General features: G+C 35.9%; 1 protein-coding gene across 2 annotated transcripts; it reads right to left on the minus strand.

Annotated features, from left to right (window-relative positions):
* Positions 1-4,218: 4,218 nt before the first annotated feature.
* CLEC7A (C-type lectin domain containing 7A) lies at positions 4,219-18,084 on the minus strand. 2 transcript variants are annotated; one of them, XM_044227120.1, is made up of 6 exons: positions 17,951-18,084; positions 16,159-16,257; positions 14,736-14,873; positions 13,552-13,703; positions 11,572-11,690; positions 4,219-4,826 (listed from the first exon to the last, which is right to left on the minus strand). In XM_044227120.1, the coding sequence occupies exons 1-6, from the start codon at positions 18,051-18,053 to the stop codon at positions 4,691-4,693; spliced, it is 747 nt and encodes a 248-aa protein (XP_044083055.1). In that variant the 5' UTR covers positions 18,054-18,084; the 3' UTR covers positions 4,219-4,690. The 2 variants fall into 2 exon arrangements, with proteins under 2 accessions (XP_044083055.1, XP_044083057.1); XM_044227122.1 differs by lacking the exon at positions 11,572-11,690.
* Between the last annotated feature and the right edge of the window lie 1,009 nt (positions 18,085-19,093).

The raw sequence follows: 19,093 nt of genomic DNA on the forward strand, positions 1-19,093 counted from the left end.
CAGAAGACCTGCTCTTTCTAGTTATGCTTGCCTAGTCTCCTCACCCAGGAGACAGGCATAAACCAGGCCAACACCCAGTCTCCTACCCCCACACACTTTTCCGGACCCTGGGCAGTGAGCAGAAGACATGAACAGACATTTCTCCAAGGAAGACATTCAGATGGCCAACAGACACATGAAAAGATGCACAATCACTCTCATCATCAGGGAGATGCACATCAAAACCATAGTGAGCTATCATCTCACACCTGCCAGAATGGCTAAAATCCCAAAATCAAGAAACAGCAAGTGTTGACAAGGATGCGGAGAAAAAGGAAACTTCTTGTCCTGTTGGTGGGAATGCAATCAGTGCAGCCACTGTACCCATTGATAGATGAATAGAGATACATATATATCTCATATATATATATATATATATATATATATATGAATGAGTATTATTCAGCCATTAAAAAAGAATGAAATCTTGCCAGTTACAATGATATGGTAGAGCTAAAGAGTATAATTCTAAGTGAAATAAAACAGACAGAAAAAGACAAATACCGTATGATTTCATTCATATGTGGAATGTAAGGGAAAAAACAATGATCAGAGAAAAAAAGAGACAAACCAGAAAAGAGATTCTTAACTACAGAGAATAAACAAATGGTTACCAGAGGGGAGGTGGGGTGATAGGTAAAGGGGATTAAGACTTTAAAGGGGATTAAGAGGGATTAAGATTATCCGATGAGCACTGAGTAATGTGTGGAAGTGTAGAAGCACTGTCACCGGAAACTAATGGGACAGTGTATGTTAACTACGCTGGATTTTTTTTAAAGTGTTCTTCTATTGTCAATTCAATGATCTGTCCTCTTACAGTGTATGAACTCAATTTAACATTTTGTAGACCATGGTCATGAACAAATTACACATTTAACTGGAAGTCAGGACTTTTAGAATTATTGCTAACTACACGTGATGTTACATGTGACTCCAGGAAAGCAGGTAATAGTTTTTACCTAAATTTCCCAAACTGAGAAGGAAATGAAAAGACTGTTTTAGATAATGTCCAAAAATCCTTCTTGAATCAGTAAAATATAATTGTATTATTTCATCAATACTTTCCCATGTTTTGGTTATTAGCTTCGCTAAATCAAGCATACCAAATAAAAAGACATGGAGAAGATGCTTGGGTGGGAACATGCAGACCCAGGAGGGGTGGATTAAGAAGCACATATTGTTGATTTATTATATGTCTCAAACTATGTATTGTTTATCAGGTCATTCTAAATAAAACAAACCCAAAGAGACGTTTCTTTTGCATCAGGCCTTGTAAAAAGTAGTGAATAAAAAATTATTTGGTAATTTGCATTGGATTGTTGTATTAGAAAATGTTACAGGAGATAAGACAGTTAAAAAAAAAAAAACTTGAAGGAAGAGGTAAGTGAAACACATAGGAGATAGGAGAGAGAAGATCAAATATCAGAAATTGCAACAGCTGGGGCCTGAAAGAATACATTTAGAGGGTGCTGACGATGATGATTCTCATGAAAAGCAATTAAAACTAACATCATTGATTCAAGTAGATCCTTGATACTTTTCACCAAATAACTTACACTAATATTTTTCCTACTCGTCCTTAAACACTTATTTTTTTTAACAATGACAAAAATATCTTTTGACAGAACACTTGCTTTTTTTTTTAAAGATTTTATTTATTTATTTGACAGAGAGAAATCACAAGTAGATGGAGAGGCAGGCAGAGAGAGAGAGAGGGAAGCAGGCTCCCTGCTGAGCAGAGAGCCAGATGCAGGACTCCATCCCAGGACCCTGAGATCATGACCTGAGCCGAAGGCAGCGGCCCAACCCACTGAGCCACCCAGGCGCCCAGAACACCTACTTTATTTCAGGTACTATTCTCAGATTCTAGGATGCATCAGTGTAAAACAAAACTTTCTGTCTTTTAGATCCTATATTTTATGGAAGAAGCCAGATAACATGAAAGATAGTAAGTGAATAATAGAGCATGTGAGAGTATAATAAGACGTATGAATATATGAGGAAGGTATGGGAGATTAAGAATATACAAAAAGGAGGGGCACCTGGGTGGCTCGGGTATCTGGGTGACTGACTAGATTTAGGCTTCGGTCATGATCACACAGTTGTAAGATTGAGCCCTGCATCAGGCTCTAGACTCACTGGGAAGTCTGCTTGAGATGCTCTCTCCCTCTGCCTCCCCTCTCTAAAATAAATAGATAAATCTTAAAAGTAAAGAAAAAGAATATACAAAAAGGAGGGTCAGTAATTATAAATATGGTAGTCAGACTCAGCCTCATTAAGAAAATGCTCTATATGCAGAGACTTTAAAGAAGTGAAAGAACAGGTCCTGCAGTATCTAGGGTAAAAATCATTCAGGTGAAGAGAACAGAAAGCTCAAAGGCCCTGAGGTGGAAGCATGCAGGTCATTATGAAACAAGAGAGAAACCAGATGGAATGAACAAAGAGGAGAAAAGTAGATTAGGTCAAAAGAGTGGCCCACAGACAACTGAAAAGGTCTCTTCCTTTTCATTTCAATTTATCTATATTTGGTTTTACTCTGAGGTACGTGGGAAGTCAAGGGGATTTTGAGTAGAGGGCTGACATGATTTGTTTTAAATTTAAAAGAATCACTCCACTATTTTTAAAAAATTAGCTTAGGAGGACAAAGGTGGACACTGGGAGATTACTTTGAAAATTACTGCAATACTTCAGGCCAGAGAAGATGGTGGTCCTCCAGTAAGTGTTTCCTCTAGCATGATTGTTACTCAGCCTTTTACCCTTTAGACAGAAGTTCGGCTAGTAGCTATTTTCCCTTTTCTGTCCCTTGGAAAAAAGGATGTTTCCTGTTCATTCCCATGTACATGGCCATGTAAACTGTGGTATAAACAGGTATTAACAAGTCAGGTGTAATATGCATGGACAACCTAGAGCATCTTACGTTATACCATCATTTTGTAATAGTCACATTTTTATCTTTAAATCATAAATATTTAAAAAACAAATATTGTTGTCTGTTCTAAGTACAGCTGGAAATCCCTCATCCAGAATTATTTTTGATCATTATGACTTCTCAAATCATTCACGCCATCCTAAGAACCCAGGAGGAACTGATCAATCCAAAAACAAAATTGAAAGACGTGATATCTCTTCAAAATCTTGCCTTATACCTTAATTTAACTCTCAAATTATCTTTGCCTTTTCCACATGTCTTTTCATGTCATGACAATACACGTGTGTATATTAAAAAGCATTAGGAATCTTCATCAAAAAGGTCTGTGTCTTCTTTTCAATTTTTAAATACTTAAGATCCCAAATTTATTCTTCAACATAAAACTATTACTAAACTACCTCTTCCCAAGTGCCAAGTTCACCATTATTTTCTTATGAGGAGAAGGCATATTGCCATAATGTTTACTACACACAACATTTGGAAGCCAAAGTTTCTTTGATTATCATTTCTTTATTACAGTGAAATTCACATAACAACTTGATGTAATTTCCATTCACATGTTAATAACCATAGGAAGGATGTAACTCCCTCTCCAATAATATGGAAGTCCTCTTTGGAAATAAAAACAGGACCGGGGGAAAATTTAAGAGAAAATAAGAAAAAGACAAATTATCACTTAAGAAAACATGTTCCAATAATACCCTCTAATGGTAATTACTGAAAAATTTATAAAAACTGCAAAGCAGTAATCATAAAAAAATAGTAAGACAGGTTTTGCCTTCCAGAATGTTAATACCTCAGTGATAGGATTGTTGTTTTTTTAAAAGATTTTATCATGCATGAGCAGGTAGAGGGACAGATAGAGAGGAAGAGAGAGCATCTTAAGCAGACTCTGAGCTGAGTGTGGAGCTTGACACAGGGCTCAATTTCAGATCCTGAAATCACCACCCAAGGTGAAATATAGAGTTGGATGCTCAACCAACTGAGCCACCCAGGCCCCCTGGATTATTGTTTTTGTTGTTGTTGTTGTTCTATATTCATTACCAGATCTTTTTTGATTAATAGTATTTACAAAGGAGAATACTTTTTTGTAACTATTTCACATTATACAAGATCCTACTTGGATATGGGGCAGACATATTTCCTGAGCTATGTGAGGATAAAAAAGAGATGGAGTTTCTTGGTTCTTTTCATAAATTTTTTATCATAGCCATATTGATGATCAAAATAATAAAATAACTCTGATTGTAGTGAAGATATTTTTTTCATTTCCTTTTGCTGTTCAGAGATACATCCTTCCTTCTACCTGCGTCTGATACACTATTAGAGATGGAGAAACACGTCATGGAAACACAACATATGTACTCCAAGGACAATTTTTAAGGACAAAAAGCAACCCTAGTAGACCCAGAAATAATTATCTTATTGAAACACCAAGGATTTATGGCAAATTCCATGTTAATATTAAATCAAAAGATATAAGTTCAGCTGACCTGACTCCATTTCTAGGGCTGTATTAACTAGAACCTAATACTGGTCTTTCAATTCATTTGGCAAGTGCAGAATTATAGCTTCTCCATTCTCATCTAAGATTAAAGTTGGCTGAGCTCTCTTGATATTTTTAGCTGTTATTTTGACCTCAAATATCTCTTTTCTGTTTTGTTTTCTGCCCTTCTTATTATTTTACATACTTCTCTCTGGTCTTCCACAGTGACACCCCAATCATTTTATTGACAACTTCTTCTCACAAATACTGTATGAGGGCACACTACAAAGTTGATCATAAATTATTGACAGGTGAATCCACACACAGCTGTGAGATGAGCTTTCTTGGGTTTCTGTGCTTCTGATTTGAAACCTGTTAAAGTATAATAAAGCAATTAGAACAAATATAAGAAATACTATCTACTATGTACACAATGATAAAATAAATTAGCAAGGATATGGGCAAGGATATTGTTGAAAAAATTTCCTAAGTGGTTATGTTATTGGAAAAGGAAATTTGAACTTAGGTTGCATTAGTTCTCAAATGGGAACAGAAGAGCCTTTATTATTAAGACATAAAAATGACTCAAAAATTTGTTAAGAAAAATACTGTTAGTCACATAAAATTAAATAAAGCTTCTCACAAATAAAAAAAAACATTTACTATTCTATTTTTTTTTTAAGATTTTATTTATTTATTTGACAGAGAGAAATCACAAGTAGACGGAGAGGCAGGCAGAGAGAGAGAGAGGGAAGCAGGCTCCCTGCCGAACAGAGAGCCAGATGCGGGACTCGATCCCAGGACCCTGAGATCATGAACTGAGCCGAAGGCAGCGGCTTAACCCACTGAGCCACCCAGGCGCCCCAACATTTACTATTCTATAGACAGACTTCCCCACTGAATAGGGAGCCCAAAGTGAGACTTAATCCCAGGACCCTGGGATCATGACCTGAGCTGAAGGCAGATACTTAAATGACTGAGCCACCCAGGCACCCCTATGATTCTTCATCTAGTTCTAGATTCTTCTCAATAATAACTCTTCTGCTTGGTCTACTCACTAAATATACACAAAGATAATTTCATGAACTTGTTGTTTTATTTGATAGATATACTTAGGTTACAGTTCTTTTTCTTTCAACCAGTCATTTAAGTATCTGCCTTCAGCTCAGGTCATGATCCCAGGGTCCTGGGATTAAGTCTCACTTTGGGCTCCCTATTCAGTGGGGAAGTCTATTTCTTCCTCTACCCCTCCCCCCTGCTTGTGATCTCCCTCTCTCATACTCTCTTTCTCTCAACTAAATAAATAAAATCTTGGGAAAAAAATAAATGAAGAATCATAGATATCAAGGCCATTTAAAGACAGGGAAAACAGCATTATATATATATTTTTCAGCATTATATATTTTAATGCATTCTGAAGATAGAATTCTATTACAGTACAGTGATAGACAATTATGATCATTATCCTGGGTAAGTGAGAGTATGACTCTGTTCTATTTGCTCTTCAGTCTCCTGAAGGAGCCGTGATAATTAGTCAAACTTAAAAGGTAACGCTGAGCTTCACTGTAAAGGCTATAGACTAGTACTCTTCATCTTGTGTATCTAGCTCTAAAGAGGCCCTGGGACTGGAGGATCGAGAGAATTCTTTTGTAGAAATGGCTAGGCTAAAAGTGTGAGACAACTTTGATTCAGGCCTCAGAGAGAATTTTGACTGGTGTTCTCCAAAACTTTCCTTGATGTTGAAGAGTTTTTTTGAGTATGGACAGAGCTACATTAAGTTACTGCCACCAGGAAACCAAAGCATTGTAACATATCAAAGTGTCAATTTGGGTCCATTTTTGTGATTTTAGAAAGTGTCCACTAGTCATATGTTTAAATAGCAAAAGAAAACCCAAAGACAAACAAATGCTATTTAAAAAGTAGGACACATACTTTGTTAAGATTGTTAGTAAATTCACTGTGCTTGGGCTGGTGGAAGTGAAATAGTTAAAAATCAAAATGTGATCATACTAGGAATTTGTATTATTCACCCTCAAATAATGCCTACCAGAAGCAAATAAAAAGCCACTCTGTAAATTTAAAATCTACAAACATTTAAGATATAATGTTAAGCACACTATCAAAAATAATCAGGCATAAAAACAACAATCCAATTAAAAAATGGGAAGAAGACATGAGCAGACATTTCTCCAAGGAAGATATTCAGATGGCCAACAGGCACATGAAAAGATGCTCAATAACTCTCATCATCAGGAAAATCCAAATCAAAACCACAGTGAGCTATAACCTCATACCTGTCAGAATGGCTAAAATATAAAATTCAGGAAACAAGCGTTGAAGATGTGGAGAAAAAAGGAACCTTTTTACACTGTTGGTAGGAATACAACTGGTGCAGCCACTGTGGAAAATAGAATGGAGTTTCTCAAAAAATTAAAAATAGAACTACACTAAGATCCAGGAATCACACTACAGTTATTTACTTAAAGAATATGAAAGTACTAATTCAAAGGGACACATGCACTCCTATGTTTAGTGGAGTTTTACCTACAGGAGTCAAATTATGGAAGCAGCCTAAGTGGCCAACAATAGATGAATAGATAAAGAAGAGGACATATATTTATATGGATCAAGAAGAGGATATATAGTGGAATATTATTTAGTCATAAAAAGAATGAAATCTTGACATTTGCAATGGCATGGATGGAGCTAAAGAGACAAACCAAAAAACAGACTCTTAACTATAGAGCACAAATGGTTACTAGAGAGAATGTGAGTTGCAAAAAGGTAATATAGGTGATTGGGATTAAAGAGTTTACTTTATCATGAGGAGCAGTGAATAATGCATAGAATTAATGAATCACAATATTGCACACCTGAAACTAATATAACACTACACGTTAATTGTACTGGAAGTAAAATTTAAAAAATAGTAACAAAATAATCAGACATATAAGAAAAATCAACATGAACAAAAAATAGGAGTAAAACAATACAAACAGACATACATGAGTATAAGGCATTGGAATTACCAAACACAAATGTTTAAACAGCTAAATTCAGGATATTCTAGGAGTTAAAAGATAAATTCAAGAATGTTGGAAGAAAGCTAGAAATTATAAATAGTGACAAAGTAGACCTGACAAAGAGCCAAGTTTCAGTTATAGAACTGAAAAAATCCACTAAACAAAATTAAAAACTTAATGAAGGCTTTTAACACCAAATTAGTCACAGATGAGAAAAAAATTGTGAAATGGAAGATAAATGAGAAGTAAATATATAAAGAAAAAAGGATGAAGGATTAAGCAAACAAGACAGACAAAATGTTGTGAATGGGTCTATAATGTATATAACTGGAATCCCAGAAGGGAAGAAAGATAGGATAGAAGCAACATCTGAAGCAATCTGGCTGAGAATTTTCCAAAGCTGAAAAAAGGCACCAGATTTAAAACATATATTACCTTCAAACATCTGACCTTTCAAAAATAGTAATAAAAAATGGGAAGGCATTAGAAAAACATCTTTGAGTGATGGGAGAAACAAACTACATATTTCCAATTTTATCATCAAAGAAAAGTTGAAATAAAAATAGTATTAGAGGGGCGCCTGGGTGGCTCAGTGGGTTGGGGCCTCTGTCTTCGGCTCAGGTCATGGTCCCAGGGTCCTGGGATCGAGCCCTGCATCGGACTCTCGGCTCAGCAGGGAACCTGCTTCCCTCTCTCTCTCTCTCTCTCTCTCTCTGCCTGCCTCTCTGCCTACTTGTGATCTGTCTCTCTGTCAAATAAATAAATGAAATCTTTAAAAAAAATAGTATTAGATACAGAACTAAACTCTAAAGGAAATAGTAGAGAGTATTCTTCAGGTTTAAGGAAAATGGTTGAAATGGAAGGTAGGAGAGACAGAAATAAATAAGAACTAATGCAAATCATAAATATGTGGGAAAATCTAGATGAATTGTATATAAATCTATGTATCTACTGTTTTCTAGGACTATATTTTTACTGAATCTGAGGTGCCATCAATTGTGAAGAGATCATTTATTTAACTAATACTGTGAAATAAATTCATCCAGAATGGAATTTAGTAGAAAACCCTGCAGAACAAAGGACAATTCTTGTGTAGGAGTAAATGAAAACTAAAATTACAACCAGAAAAGAGGAACCATGAGACGTGCCTGTCTCAATCTTGCCCCCAAGTGGAGGATGGGAGAAAAAAATTACATCCCCTGAGAAGCTGAACCACAAGCTGGTACTTACAGGTCTTCTATTTGAATCCATAATACCAGTGTATTTAAAACAAAACAAAACAACAACAACAACAAAAACAGGCAGAGTGTTTTAGTACTCTCGGGTTTGTGGTGCCTTTCATTGACTGGCAGAAGCAAACACTAATCCTTCTTGACAGGGCTCGACTTCAGTTCAGACCTACAGTGATGATAAAAGACCAGCAGCTGTAAGGTGCCAAATGTAGAGATTTAAAATGTGGGAAAAGATGTGAAAGCATTAAAGTACACAAAAATAATAATATGTAAATTGGGGAGGGAGGAAAGAGAGTAAAGAAATATTCTAATATATTTTTAAATTGCCCAGGAAGAACATTATAAAACAATTACTATTAGACTTTGATGAGTGAAGAATATGTGTTATAATATTTAGAGCAACTTCAAAAATTAGTAAGAGTAAATTCTAAATTACTGTAAGAAAAAATGGAGTCATAAAATTATTAAACATTTCAAAGAGAAGAAAGACAAGGAAAAGTACTTTGAATGGTCTGTGTACTGTACAGTATAAAAATTCTAAATCTGTATGTGCCTAATAGTACACCATCAGCCAAACAAAATCGTTACAGAATTGTAAGTAGAGTCACAGTGGGAGATTTTAATCCACTTTTCTCAGCAAGGAAGGAAGAAGCAGATAAAAGTCAAAGGATTGGAATCACATGTACTATGTTCTCCGACCTGAAGCAAAGGGACAATTATAAACACAGAGATATTTATAAATTAAGAAGTGCATTTGGGGGGCACCTGGGTGGCTCAGCGGGTTAAAGCCTCTGCCTGCCTTCCGCTCAGGTCATGATCTCAGAGTCCTGGGATTGAGCCCCACATGGGGCTCTCTGCTCAGCGGGGAGCCTGTTTCCCCCTCTCTCTGCCTGCCTCTTTGCCTACTTATAATCTCTGTCAAATAAATAAATAAAATCTTAAAAAAAAAAAAAGAAGGAAGTGCATTTGGAAGGAACTCATATGTCAAAGAACAACTCACAATGGAAATTAAAAAGTATGATAATAATAAAAATACATTGAAATTATGGCCTTAAATAAACATACTTTAGAAAAAGAAATTAGAAATTAGAAATAAAAGAAATTAGAAAGAGAATAGCAAATAAAACACAAAGAAATTGAATGGGAAAAAGTAATAAATATGAGAATGGAAATAAATATATTTTTTTAAAGGACACAGAGGAAAGCGAGAAAGAATCAACAAAACCTAAAATTCTTTTTTTGAAGAGAGAAATTGAGTTGGAAAATAAACCTATTGAGAATAATGGGAAAACAAACAAATGAACAAAAAAACAGACATTTGCATATTGTAATTTACAATTACAATGAGGAGGACCTCAATATTTTGCTATGGTTAATTTTCTGTGTTAACTTGACTAGCCACACCCAGATTCCACATTATTTCTAGTTATATCTTGAGGGTGTTTCTGGGTGAAATTAGCCTTTGAATCAGTGGACATAGGAAAGTAGACTGCCCACCCCGTGTGGGTGGGTATTATCCAATCCACTGAGGGCTTAAATAGAACAAAAAAGTCCTCAGGAGGAAGACTTTGTCTTTTCCTGCCTCACTGTGTGAACTGAAGCATGTCAGTGTAGTTCATCTTTTTTCTTTCTACCTGAGCCCTGAGTTTTACATCATGAGCTTCCCTGGTTCCCAGCCCCTCATGCTTGAAGGGACTTTATAGCCCCAGGCTATCCTGGGTACCAGCTTGCAAATGGCAGGTTATTAGCTTCCATCTGAAAGCTTCCATATGGAAGATTCTTAGCTTCCATAATCTTGTGAGCCATTTCCTCATAAGAAATCTCCATGTAGGGTGCCTGGGTGGCTCAGTGGGTTAAGCCGCTTCCTTCAGCTCAGGTCATGATCTCAGGGTCCTGGGATCGAGTCCCACATCGGGCTCTGCTCAGCAGGGTACCTGCTTCCCTTCCTCTCTCTCTATCTGCCTCTCTGCCTACTTGTGATCTCTTGTCTGTCAAATAAATAAATAAATAAAATCTTTAAAAAAAAAAAAGAAGAAAGAAAGAGAAATCTCCATGTATCAGTTATTCCTCATTGTGTGGATCAGTCAGGGGTCTTCAGAACCAATAGATCTGTACAGATCTTCTTCTCTAAGGAACCCTAGCTGATCCACACACAGTAAGGGAGAATTTATAATGTAAATGAGAAATGTGTTTAAAATAAATTTATAGAGTCTGAAATATGGTTGCTTTCAAAATTAATAGTAACGTGTCACAAATTTACTAGGTATTGGATGCTATGCTAAGTGATTTGACTTTTATCTCCTTTATCTTAAAATCCTAATAAAAAGGTTTTATTTTTATTCTTGTTTACAGATGAGGAAAGAGGGGCTCAGGTAGGTCAAGCAACTTATTCAGTTTCACACAGAGAGTGGGCCAATCATTGTCTCAAGCTGAGAACTGACTCCAAAGCCCATGCTCTTCACCACAATTTTACACTAACAGTGATGACTTCTAACTGAACTACTTCAGACAGGTGCCAGGTGTGCCCCTTGTAAGAAAGCTGAGGAACATTTGTGCTGCACTAGATGACCACTCAACTCATTTTGACTGGAAGGTTCTCCTCTACCTTGTTTTCTTTCTTTCTTTCTTCCTTTCTTTCTCTTTCTTCCTTCCTTCCTTTCTTTCTTTCTTTCTTTCTTTCTTTCCTTCTTTCTTTCTTTGATTCTTTCTTTCTTTTTTTTTTCCTGATTCACTCTTTTTCTCTCTATCACCATTTCTCTTTCTCTCATTCTCATAAGTGGCCCACAGATCAGGTCCTTAACTGCTTGGCATGCTCTTATCCTTCTGAGAAAGGGTATGAAGTATTGTCCTTCAGGTACTTACAAGTTAGAAGAGAACACTGAGCCATCCTCCCAGAGCCATGGTCCTTCAGTCTGATGGCGAGAAAGTCCTATCCAGAATGAATTATCAGGTTGAGAAGACATGTGCTTTACTATAAATTCCTGTAGGAAAACACAAATATAAATACATGTCAAAGAGTCATGGAGAGAGTGAGACAGACAGAGATGATAGAGTCAAAAAAATGGAGAGAGACTCTCACAGACATTGAAAGAGACAACAGATTGAATCGCCTTGGTGAAGAACGCAGGCATACACTGGCATCAACTGAAAGAGAAGTACCAATTATTGATTGTCTTTGAGTGTCTCAAAAAGTATATTTCATTTCTTCAAAGTCATTATTGTTTAGTTTTCCAATAAAAAAGAGACCTATAATGTCAAAATTATAATGCCTCCATGCAACCTGCTTGACAAGACCCATGAATGACAGACCCCCGAGGCCATTTTCATGGAAAAGAGGCCACTATCTTCTCCAATTGAATATATGAATTTGGTAACACTTTTGTCAAGAAATGCTTTGCAGAGTTAGATAAAAATATAAAAATAACTCCGTTCCACTGCATGTTCTATGAGTAAGTAATTTGAGGTTTAATGCTAACATTTGACAAACAACGGGAACATGGAAAAGCCAGACAGACTTCCAGTATCATTCCTTTTCTTTGCCACGTTCTACTTCCGTTCATTTTCATGCGAACTACGACTGTTGGGTAACACAGGATGGAAACACAGAAGTTGAAAGGAAATGAAAGTAAATGTAGGAGTTACAGAGTGTTTAGATTTACAGTGTAGAGTGTTTTCTGACTATTAATGCCTTTTCCTAGCCCAAGTGAATTCTACCCTTCATTCAAGATGCATTATAACTCTCATTTTTTCTGTAAAACTTTATGTATCTGGACATCTCTCTCTGGATTCCTATGTCATTGATTGCCAAAAGCAGATATTTAACTATTAGCAACTGTTGACTTGTTTCTTTCTTCTTAGAAACTATGTAAGCATTGAATTAGCAAGGTTACTTTTTAAACCTCTTTGCCTTTCCCAGTATCTTGCAAGGAGTAAATGATTTATAAATGTATATTATTATTGCTACTTTTTCCCTTGATAATAATGATGACAAGGGGGAGAATTTTCTATTTTACTCAACCAAATTTAAGAATTGAAATCCAAACCCACAAAAATGAGTAGTGGCCTGATTGTCATAGTCATGCAACTTGTAGTGTGTTTGGATAGATTTGTTTTAAAGTAAAACACATTGGGGCCCATGGGTGGTGCAGTTGGATAAGCGTCCAACTCTTGGTTTTGGCTCAGGTCCATATCTCAGGGTCATGAGATCAAGACCTGCATCAGGCTCTGTGCTCAGTACAGAATCTTCTTGAGACACTCTCTTTGCTTCTGCCCCACTCTCTGCCTCATGCACACACACTCTCTCTCTAAAATAAAACAAATAAAACCTTTAAAAAAATAAAGTGAAAGTATTTATTTATTTATTTTTTTCTTTTTCCAATTTTTTTATTTTCAGAAAAACAGTATTCATTATTATTTCACCACACCCAGTGCTCCATGCAAGCCGTGAAAGTATTTATTTTTTGAATTAATTAAAAAACCATATATTTTACCCATTTAATACATGCTGTTTTAATTATGGAGGATATTAAGTGTGACTTTCTCTTAGGGAAATTTTTAAAAATATTTTATTTATTTATTTGAGAGAGACAGAGAGAGAGTGCTAGAGATAGAGAGCATCAGCAGGGGGAGGGGCAAAGAGGGGGGATAACTCCTCACTGAGCAGGGAGCCAGATGTGAGGCTCCATCCCAGGACCTTGGGATCATGACCTGAGCAGAAGGCAGACACTTAAGTGACTATGCCACCCAGGTGCCCTCTCTTAGGAAAAATTATCTTTACCTGGAATTATGTATTTTTCTGCTCAATATTGACTACAGATAATTATAACTGAAGTCCACACTCACCAGTTCTTCTGCACTGTCTATCTTCAGGAGGTTAGAGTATAGTTGAGAACACTGACTTTTACTTCTATTCCAGGAAGTTAATGATGTGCTAAATAGATAACAGTTGTTCTTATGTATGATCCAATTAGGAGGACAAGAGCTGGAAAAATCTCCTGGAAATAAAATGTAAATAAAATGAGGTTCATAACAGTTCATAACAATAGGGATGTGATTTTTATAGAAGAGACCACATTGAAATCCCCTCATTCATTTAAAATTTAAAAATGAATTAACCATAAACAGTTTTAGACAGTCCACCCTCCTTTCCTTCTTGGCCTCTCCTCCATTCTTTCACCTTCAGTCCAGAACTCCCTTTCCTCATGATAATTTTTAAAGTAAATCAGTTCAAAATCAATCTTCAAGATACACAGACACTTCATGTTAACTTATTTTAGAGTTGTGAGATCCATTTAAGAATGCAATTTTCCAAATGAAAAACATATAAGAGCAATTGTTCACATTACAGAATATATCTACTTTCTATTTTTACTTGATATAAATAGTGAGAAAGTATGGGTCCAGAGATGGAAAATTGAAATAAAAATATTGTTGTACTCAATTTTGATACAATGAGAATAAAAAGGTCCTTTATATGAAGTTGCAATAAAATTAATGAAATTGTATGATCAAAGAAAAACAAATATAACTAGAGTTTTCAGGACTATATCTATTAGGTCTATGTCTTTTGTGTATGTTTAACTCACATACAATTCTTATTTCTTGGCACATTTTCCCTTCTTTCCTTTCCTCTCCCTTTCTTCCTTTCTGACATCCAATTTCCTATTCTATCTCTGTTACTTTAAAATGTCATTTCTCAAGGGGGGAGAACATATTTCTTTTCTTTGCATCAAATTATAGAGCCTCATATGGGTCTAATTATGTAGAGAGTGATATATTTGTTGCTGATTTGAAAAAAAAAATCCAACTTAAAAATGGTTGGCCAAATGCATAGGATATTTATATGACTTTATTGCATATATGACAGGGACATACTATATACTGAGGTAATACTTATGTGTGCTTTCAAGAATACGCAATTCTTGCCTATAAAAGTATTGTCTTTACCCACCCTGCTCCAGGTCTTAGCCCCAGTTATTAACCTTCCTGGATTAAGTATTCCATTCATCTTTTAACCCTGTCCTTGCCTGTGGTTCGGAGAGACTTGGTAGGAGTCACGTGGTCTTCTAAAGATGATTGTGAGGGTAGACTGTGGTTCTCTTTATTTCTTGATGGAAAGGTATCATTCTTCAATGGGTTGCTCCCTGAATTGGATTTCCAAATAGCTTCATATACCAACAACGATTATAGTGACAGAAAAAAGAAAAGTCATTCTACTATTATTTGAAATTATAATTCCAAGATCCATATTTTTGTTGGAATACAAAGGGGTATATTCTTATTAACAATAAACAGATAACACATTGCTGATTGAGAGGTAAAAATAGATAGTAGATAGAGAGATAGATAAGTGATATGTTATAGAATAGATAATAGATAAATAGATGGAAAAAAAAATTACTTCCATGAAGGTGTAGTAAAAATGAGAAGAAAAACAAAGCAGATAAAGAAAGAATATGAAAGAGAAAGCAAGAGGCACATGAAATACCATCAACTAGACCCATGATAGATTTGAAATAGTAATATATCTTCTATCTTTCTTCTGTTATTTAAAAATGAGAGCTTCTTGAGGAGACTCCAACGGCACAATAATATCTTATTGACAATAGAACATGTAAGATACAAAATCTAAAGGAATTCTTTCACCCATCACAAAGTATCTATTTAGTAAGTTCCTCAGGTAATCCCTGGTATTATTCAGAAGAGTTTAGATTAAAGATTAGGTATAAAATAATTTCCTTAGATCATGAGATTCATAAATAGTTTATAGTCTTATTAGGGAATTTATTTCATTAAGAAGATAAGCACCTTATGTACTTCCTTCTTCACTTCCCCTGGTTTACTACCATTAACATATCTTGGGAATTTCACACCTTTAAAACAAGCTATTCAAGGAAAAGCTATTCAATAGAGCAATATAGTTAAGAGTATGCATTTTTTAGGAGTGCCTAAGTGCTTCAGTTGGTTAAGCCTCAGACTCTTAATTTCAGCTCAGATCATGATCTCAGGGTCATCAGATGGAGCCCTGTGTCAGGCTCTGTAATGAGTATGGAGCCTGCTCCAGAATCTTTTTCCCTCCTTCCCTTTCCCACTCACACTGGGATCTCTCCACCAGGAGAAGGAGGGGGAGGAGGAGGAGGAAGAGGAGGGAAAGGGGGAGGAGGGGTAGGAGGGGGAGGAAGAGAAAGGGGGAAAAGAAAAAAGAATATGCATTTTTTCAGTCTAATCATGGTCTTACCACTAACTAGTTTATGGCCCTAAAAAATAAAATGCACCTCCCCCACCTCTCATTTCTCTTATAAGTAAAATGAGAATGTGTAGCACTGATTCAATCAGGGTAATATACAGATTCTGTATGTCAAGCTCTTAAGAGTATCTGACACATAATAAATGCTTATCGAATGTCTGTTATAGTTGTTGTTGTTGTTGATCTCCCTCACCAATACTCACCCATGGTACCCAAGAGCACAGCTATGACCAGTTTTAGCAAGCATAGGATTCCCAAAGTCAGAGCAATGGAACGCCAATGAGGAGATGTAGCACAAGTTACTAAGAAAAGAGAGGGAAGAGAAATCAAAATGAAGAAATATGATAAATCATAGAGAACTTCAGTTTTACAGTGCATCAAAATCTGGAAAATTCTAAAGTGAATTACTAATCACTGACATACAGATAATCCAGTCACCTAGGATTATCTGAATTTTTCCTTACATTTGGCATACCTCCTTAAGCTCTGGAACTGCAATTTCAACACAGTGCCCTGATATCTGTACACTCTTAATTTCAGGTTCACACTGATGGTCCTGACATTACCAGAGTTTCTGAAATCCCACTCATTTTTATAGAAGACAGCTGACTGTCTTCTAAAAAAATAGAAGATAGCTCTGGTTACTGAGGACAACTTTCTCTTTTCACTTATTTATTGCACAGCCTGGGGTAAATTACTCTCTCTGTTTATTCATTTCTCTTTGTGAAAAACTGAGGTATTAATACTCCAGAGTTTTGTTGTGGGAACCAAATGAGCTAACACATAAAAGCACCTAGTCTAGAGGCTACTAGCACATTATACATAACTCACTATTTGTCAACAAATACATAGAAATATACATCTGCCTCCCTACCTCTTGCATCATCCAGTTTTTCTAGTCCTCCTCAACTGGTTGAGCAAGAAAAGAATTGCATACGTGGTAAAGGGAAAATGATTGTGCAATGTGGGTTACCACAAAGCAGAAGAGAGCAAATTCTCATGTCAAGACGTAGGAATAATCTTTCTCCTGATAATAGGGAACTCATTTTATGTTAATACCATTGCACCAAGGATATAGTTCTCCCTTTGAGAATAAGCATTACAAGCATTTCAGAGAATTGTCAAATAGGAGAGCCATGACTCATGGCTCATTCTATTAAAGGAAAGAGCTTGTAATGCCTTTCTCCGTATTTTATTCCTTTTCTATTATGTTTAAGACTCATGTTCTGCAAATGGAATCTATTAATCCAGCATATATATTTTCCTTCACTAGTATACAAAAGACTCCAATTTGATTAAGAAAAACATCCAAATCAGTGTCTTACCTCAAAAAACACATTTTGTGATTCCAAACCCTATGACTTCTGAAGTCCCTTTGGCCTTTACCACAAAATCACAAATCTGTTTCTTTCCTCACCTATCTCCTCTCTTTTCATTCTTCTCTTTCTTATCTCCAATATCCTGGTGTTGTTCACATATATTTCTTTAAGTTTCCATGACTTCCATTCTATGAGTTACTCCTTGCTACCATAAAGCAACAAGTCACTCCTATTGGAATTCTTACATCTTTGCATTTCATCACACTTATTTACTGTTTCTTACTGCTGAAGGGTCTATTTCTACAGAAAAGAGAAATTTTATGTTCTTTTTTTTTCTTAGATTTTATTTATTCATGAGAGAGAGAGAGAGAGAGAAGCAGAGAGAGACTCAATCCCAGGACCCTGGGATCATGACCTGAGCCAAAGGCAGAAACTTAACTGACTGAGCCACCCAGACACCCAAGAAATTGTATTTTCTGCTATGATAATAATTAATTTAAATACTGATAGTCACCAAATGCTTGTAATGAAGAAAGATATTTCAAAATATCTTCAGTGAATTCTGAAAATCTTTTCAAAGGTTTTCAGCCTACATATCATAAATCTCTCAAATTTTCTCCATGTAAGTGTTTTCATTGATGAGAACAAGAACATTGAAGGTAGAAAGAAAAGATACCTTTCTCTAACACCACACGTCTCCCAGTGATGCCTTGAGAGTGGAAGTCTAATTGAGTGTAACCATCTTCATCCAAATTTTCTACCTCAGCATGGGATTCCATTGTTCTACTGAGTTCCTGAATTGACACAGCATTTGAGAGTTCTCCTTTTCTTTTCTAAAGACAACTGTCTGTGGACAAAAGAGGATGTATGGGTCAAATCATGTGGGGTAGGCATTTACTGAGTTTTAACAAGTTGAGTTCAAGTAAGTAGTCCAACCAGATATAGCCAAAGGCAAGAAATGAAAACTATGCTGTGATAAGTTCCCATTTGTAACTTTAGATTTTGTTTCTAAGACGGAGGAGTCTTAAGAAAACTATAAGGCAGCACAATAGACAAATCTTTGTTTCAGACCAAATATAAGAAAAATAAAACGTGAATTCATACATGCATTCATTTGTTCATGTACTTGCTCATCCACTAAACATTTATCAAATGCCCATCTTTTGAAATGGCAGAGCTGAGGAGCTGAGGATATAGGGATAAAAGATATCTGTGAAGAAGCTCATTGTGTAATAGAGGAAACCTACAGACAAATATGTAAAGGATGCCATAAGGAGGCATTGTAACAACAGAGAGGAGAAACAAATTTCTTTAGAATCTGTCAGGGATTGATAATTCAAAGTAGTAATTATTTATTGAAAATTACTCTGAGCTAGGTACACCTATTGCTCATATTTTCTCACTCAATCTCAATTTTCCAATAAGTCCATATGGTATATATTTATTTTATTTTTTAAAGGGTTTATTTATTTATAGTTTGAGAGAGAGAGATCACCGAGGGAGAGGGAGAAGCAGACTTGTCACTGAGCCTGATGCCAGGACCCCAAGTTCATGACCTGAGCCAAAGGCAGAAGCTTAGTTCATTGAGTCACCCAGGTGCCCCTTTATTTAATTTTCAAATGAAAACAATGAGATATAGAAATTTTAGTCCCTTACCCACTTTTAAGAAGCTAATAAAAATATTGGAGCAAAAACTCAAACCAAAGCGCACTTTTGTTGCAAAATGCATGATCTTTTCATACACTTATAAGTACATAGTCCCCCCATTTAATTGTGGTTTTTGCTTTGCATGGTTTCAATTACCCCCAGGCAACTGCGG

Source organism: Neovison vison, chromosome 12 (assembly GCF_020171115.1).
Source record: "Neovison vison isolate M4711 chromosome 12, ASM_NN_V1, whole genome shotgun sequence".
NCBI lineage: Eukaryota > Metazoa > Chordata > Mammalia > Carnivora > Mustelidae > Neogale > Neogale vison.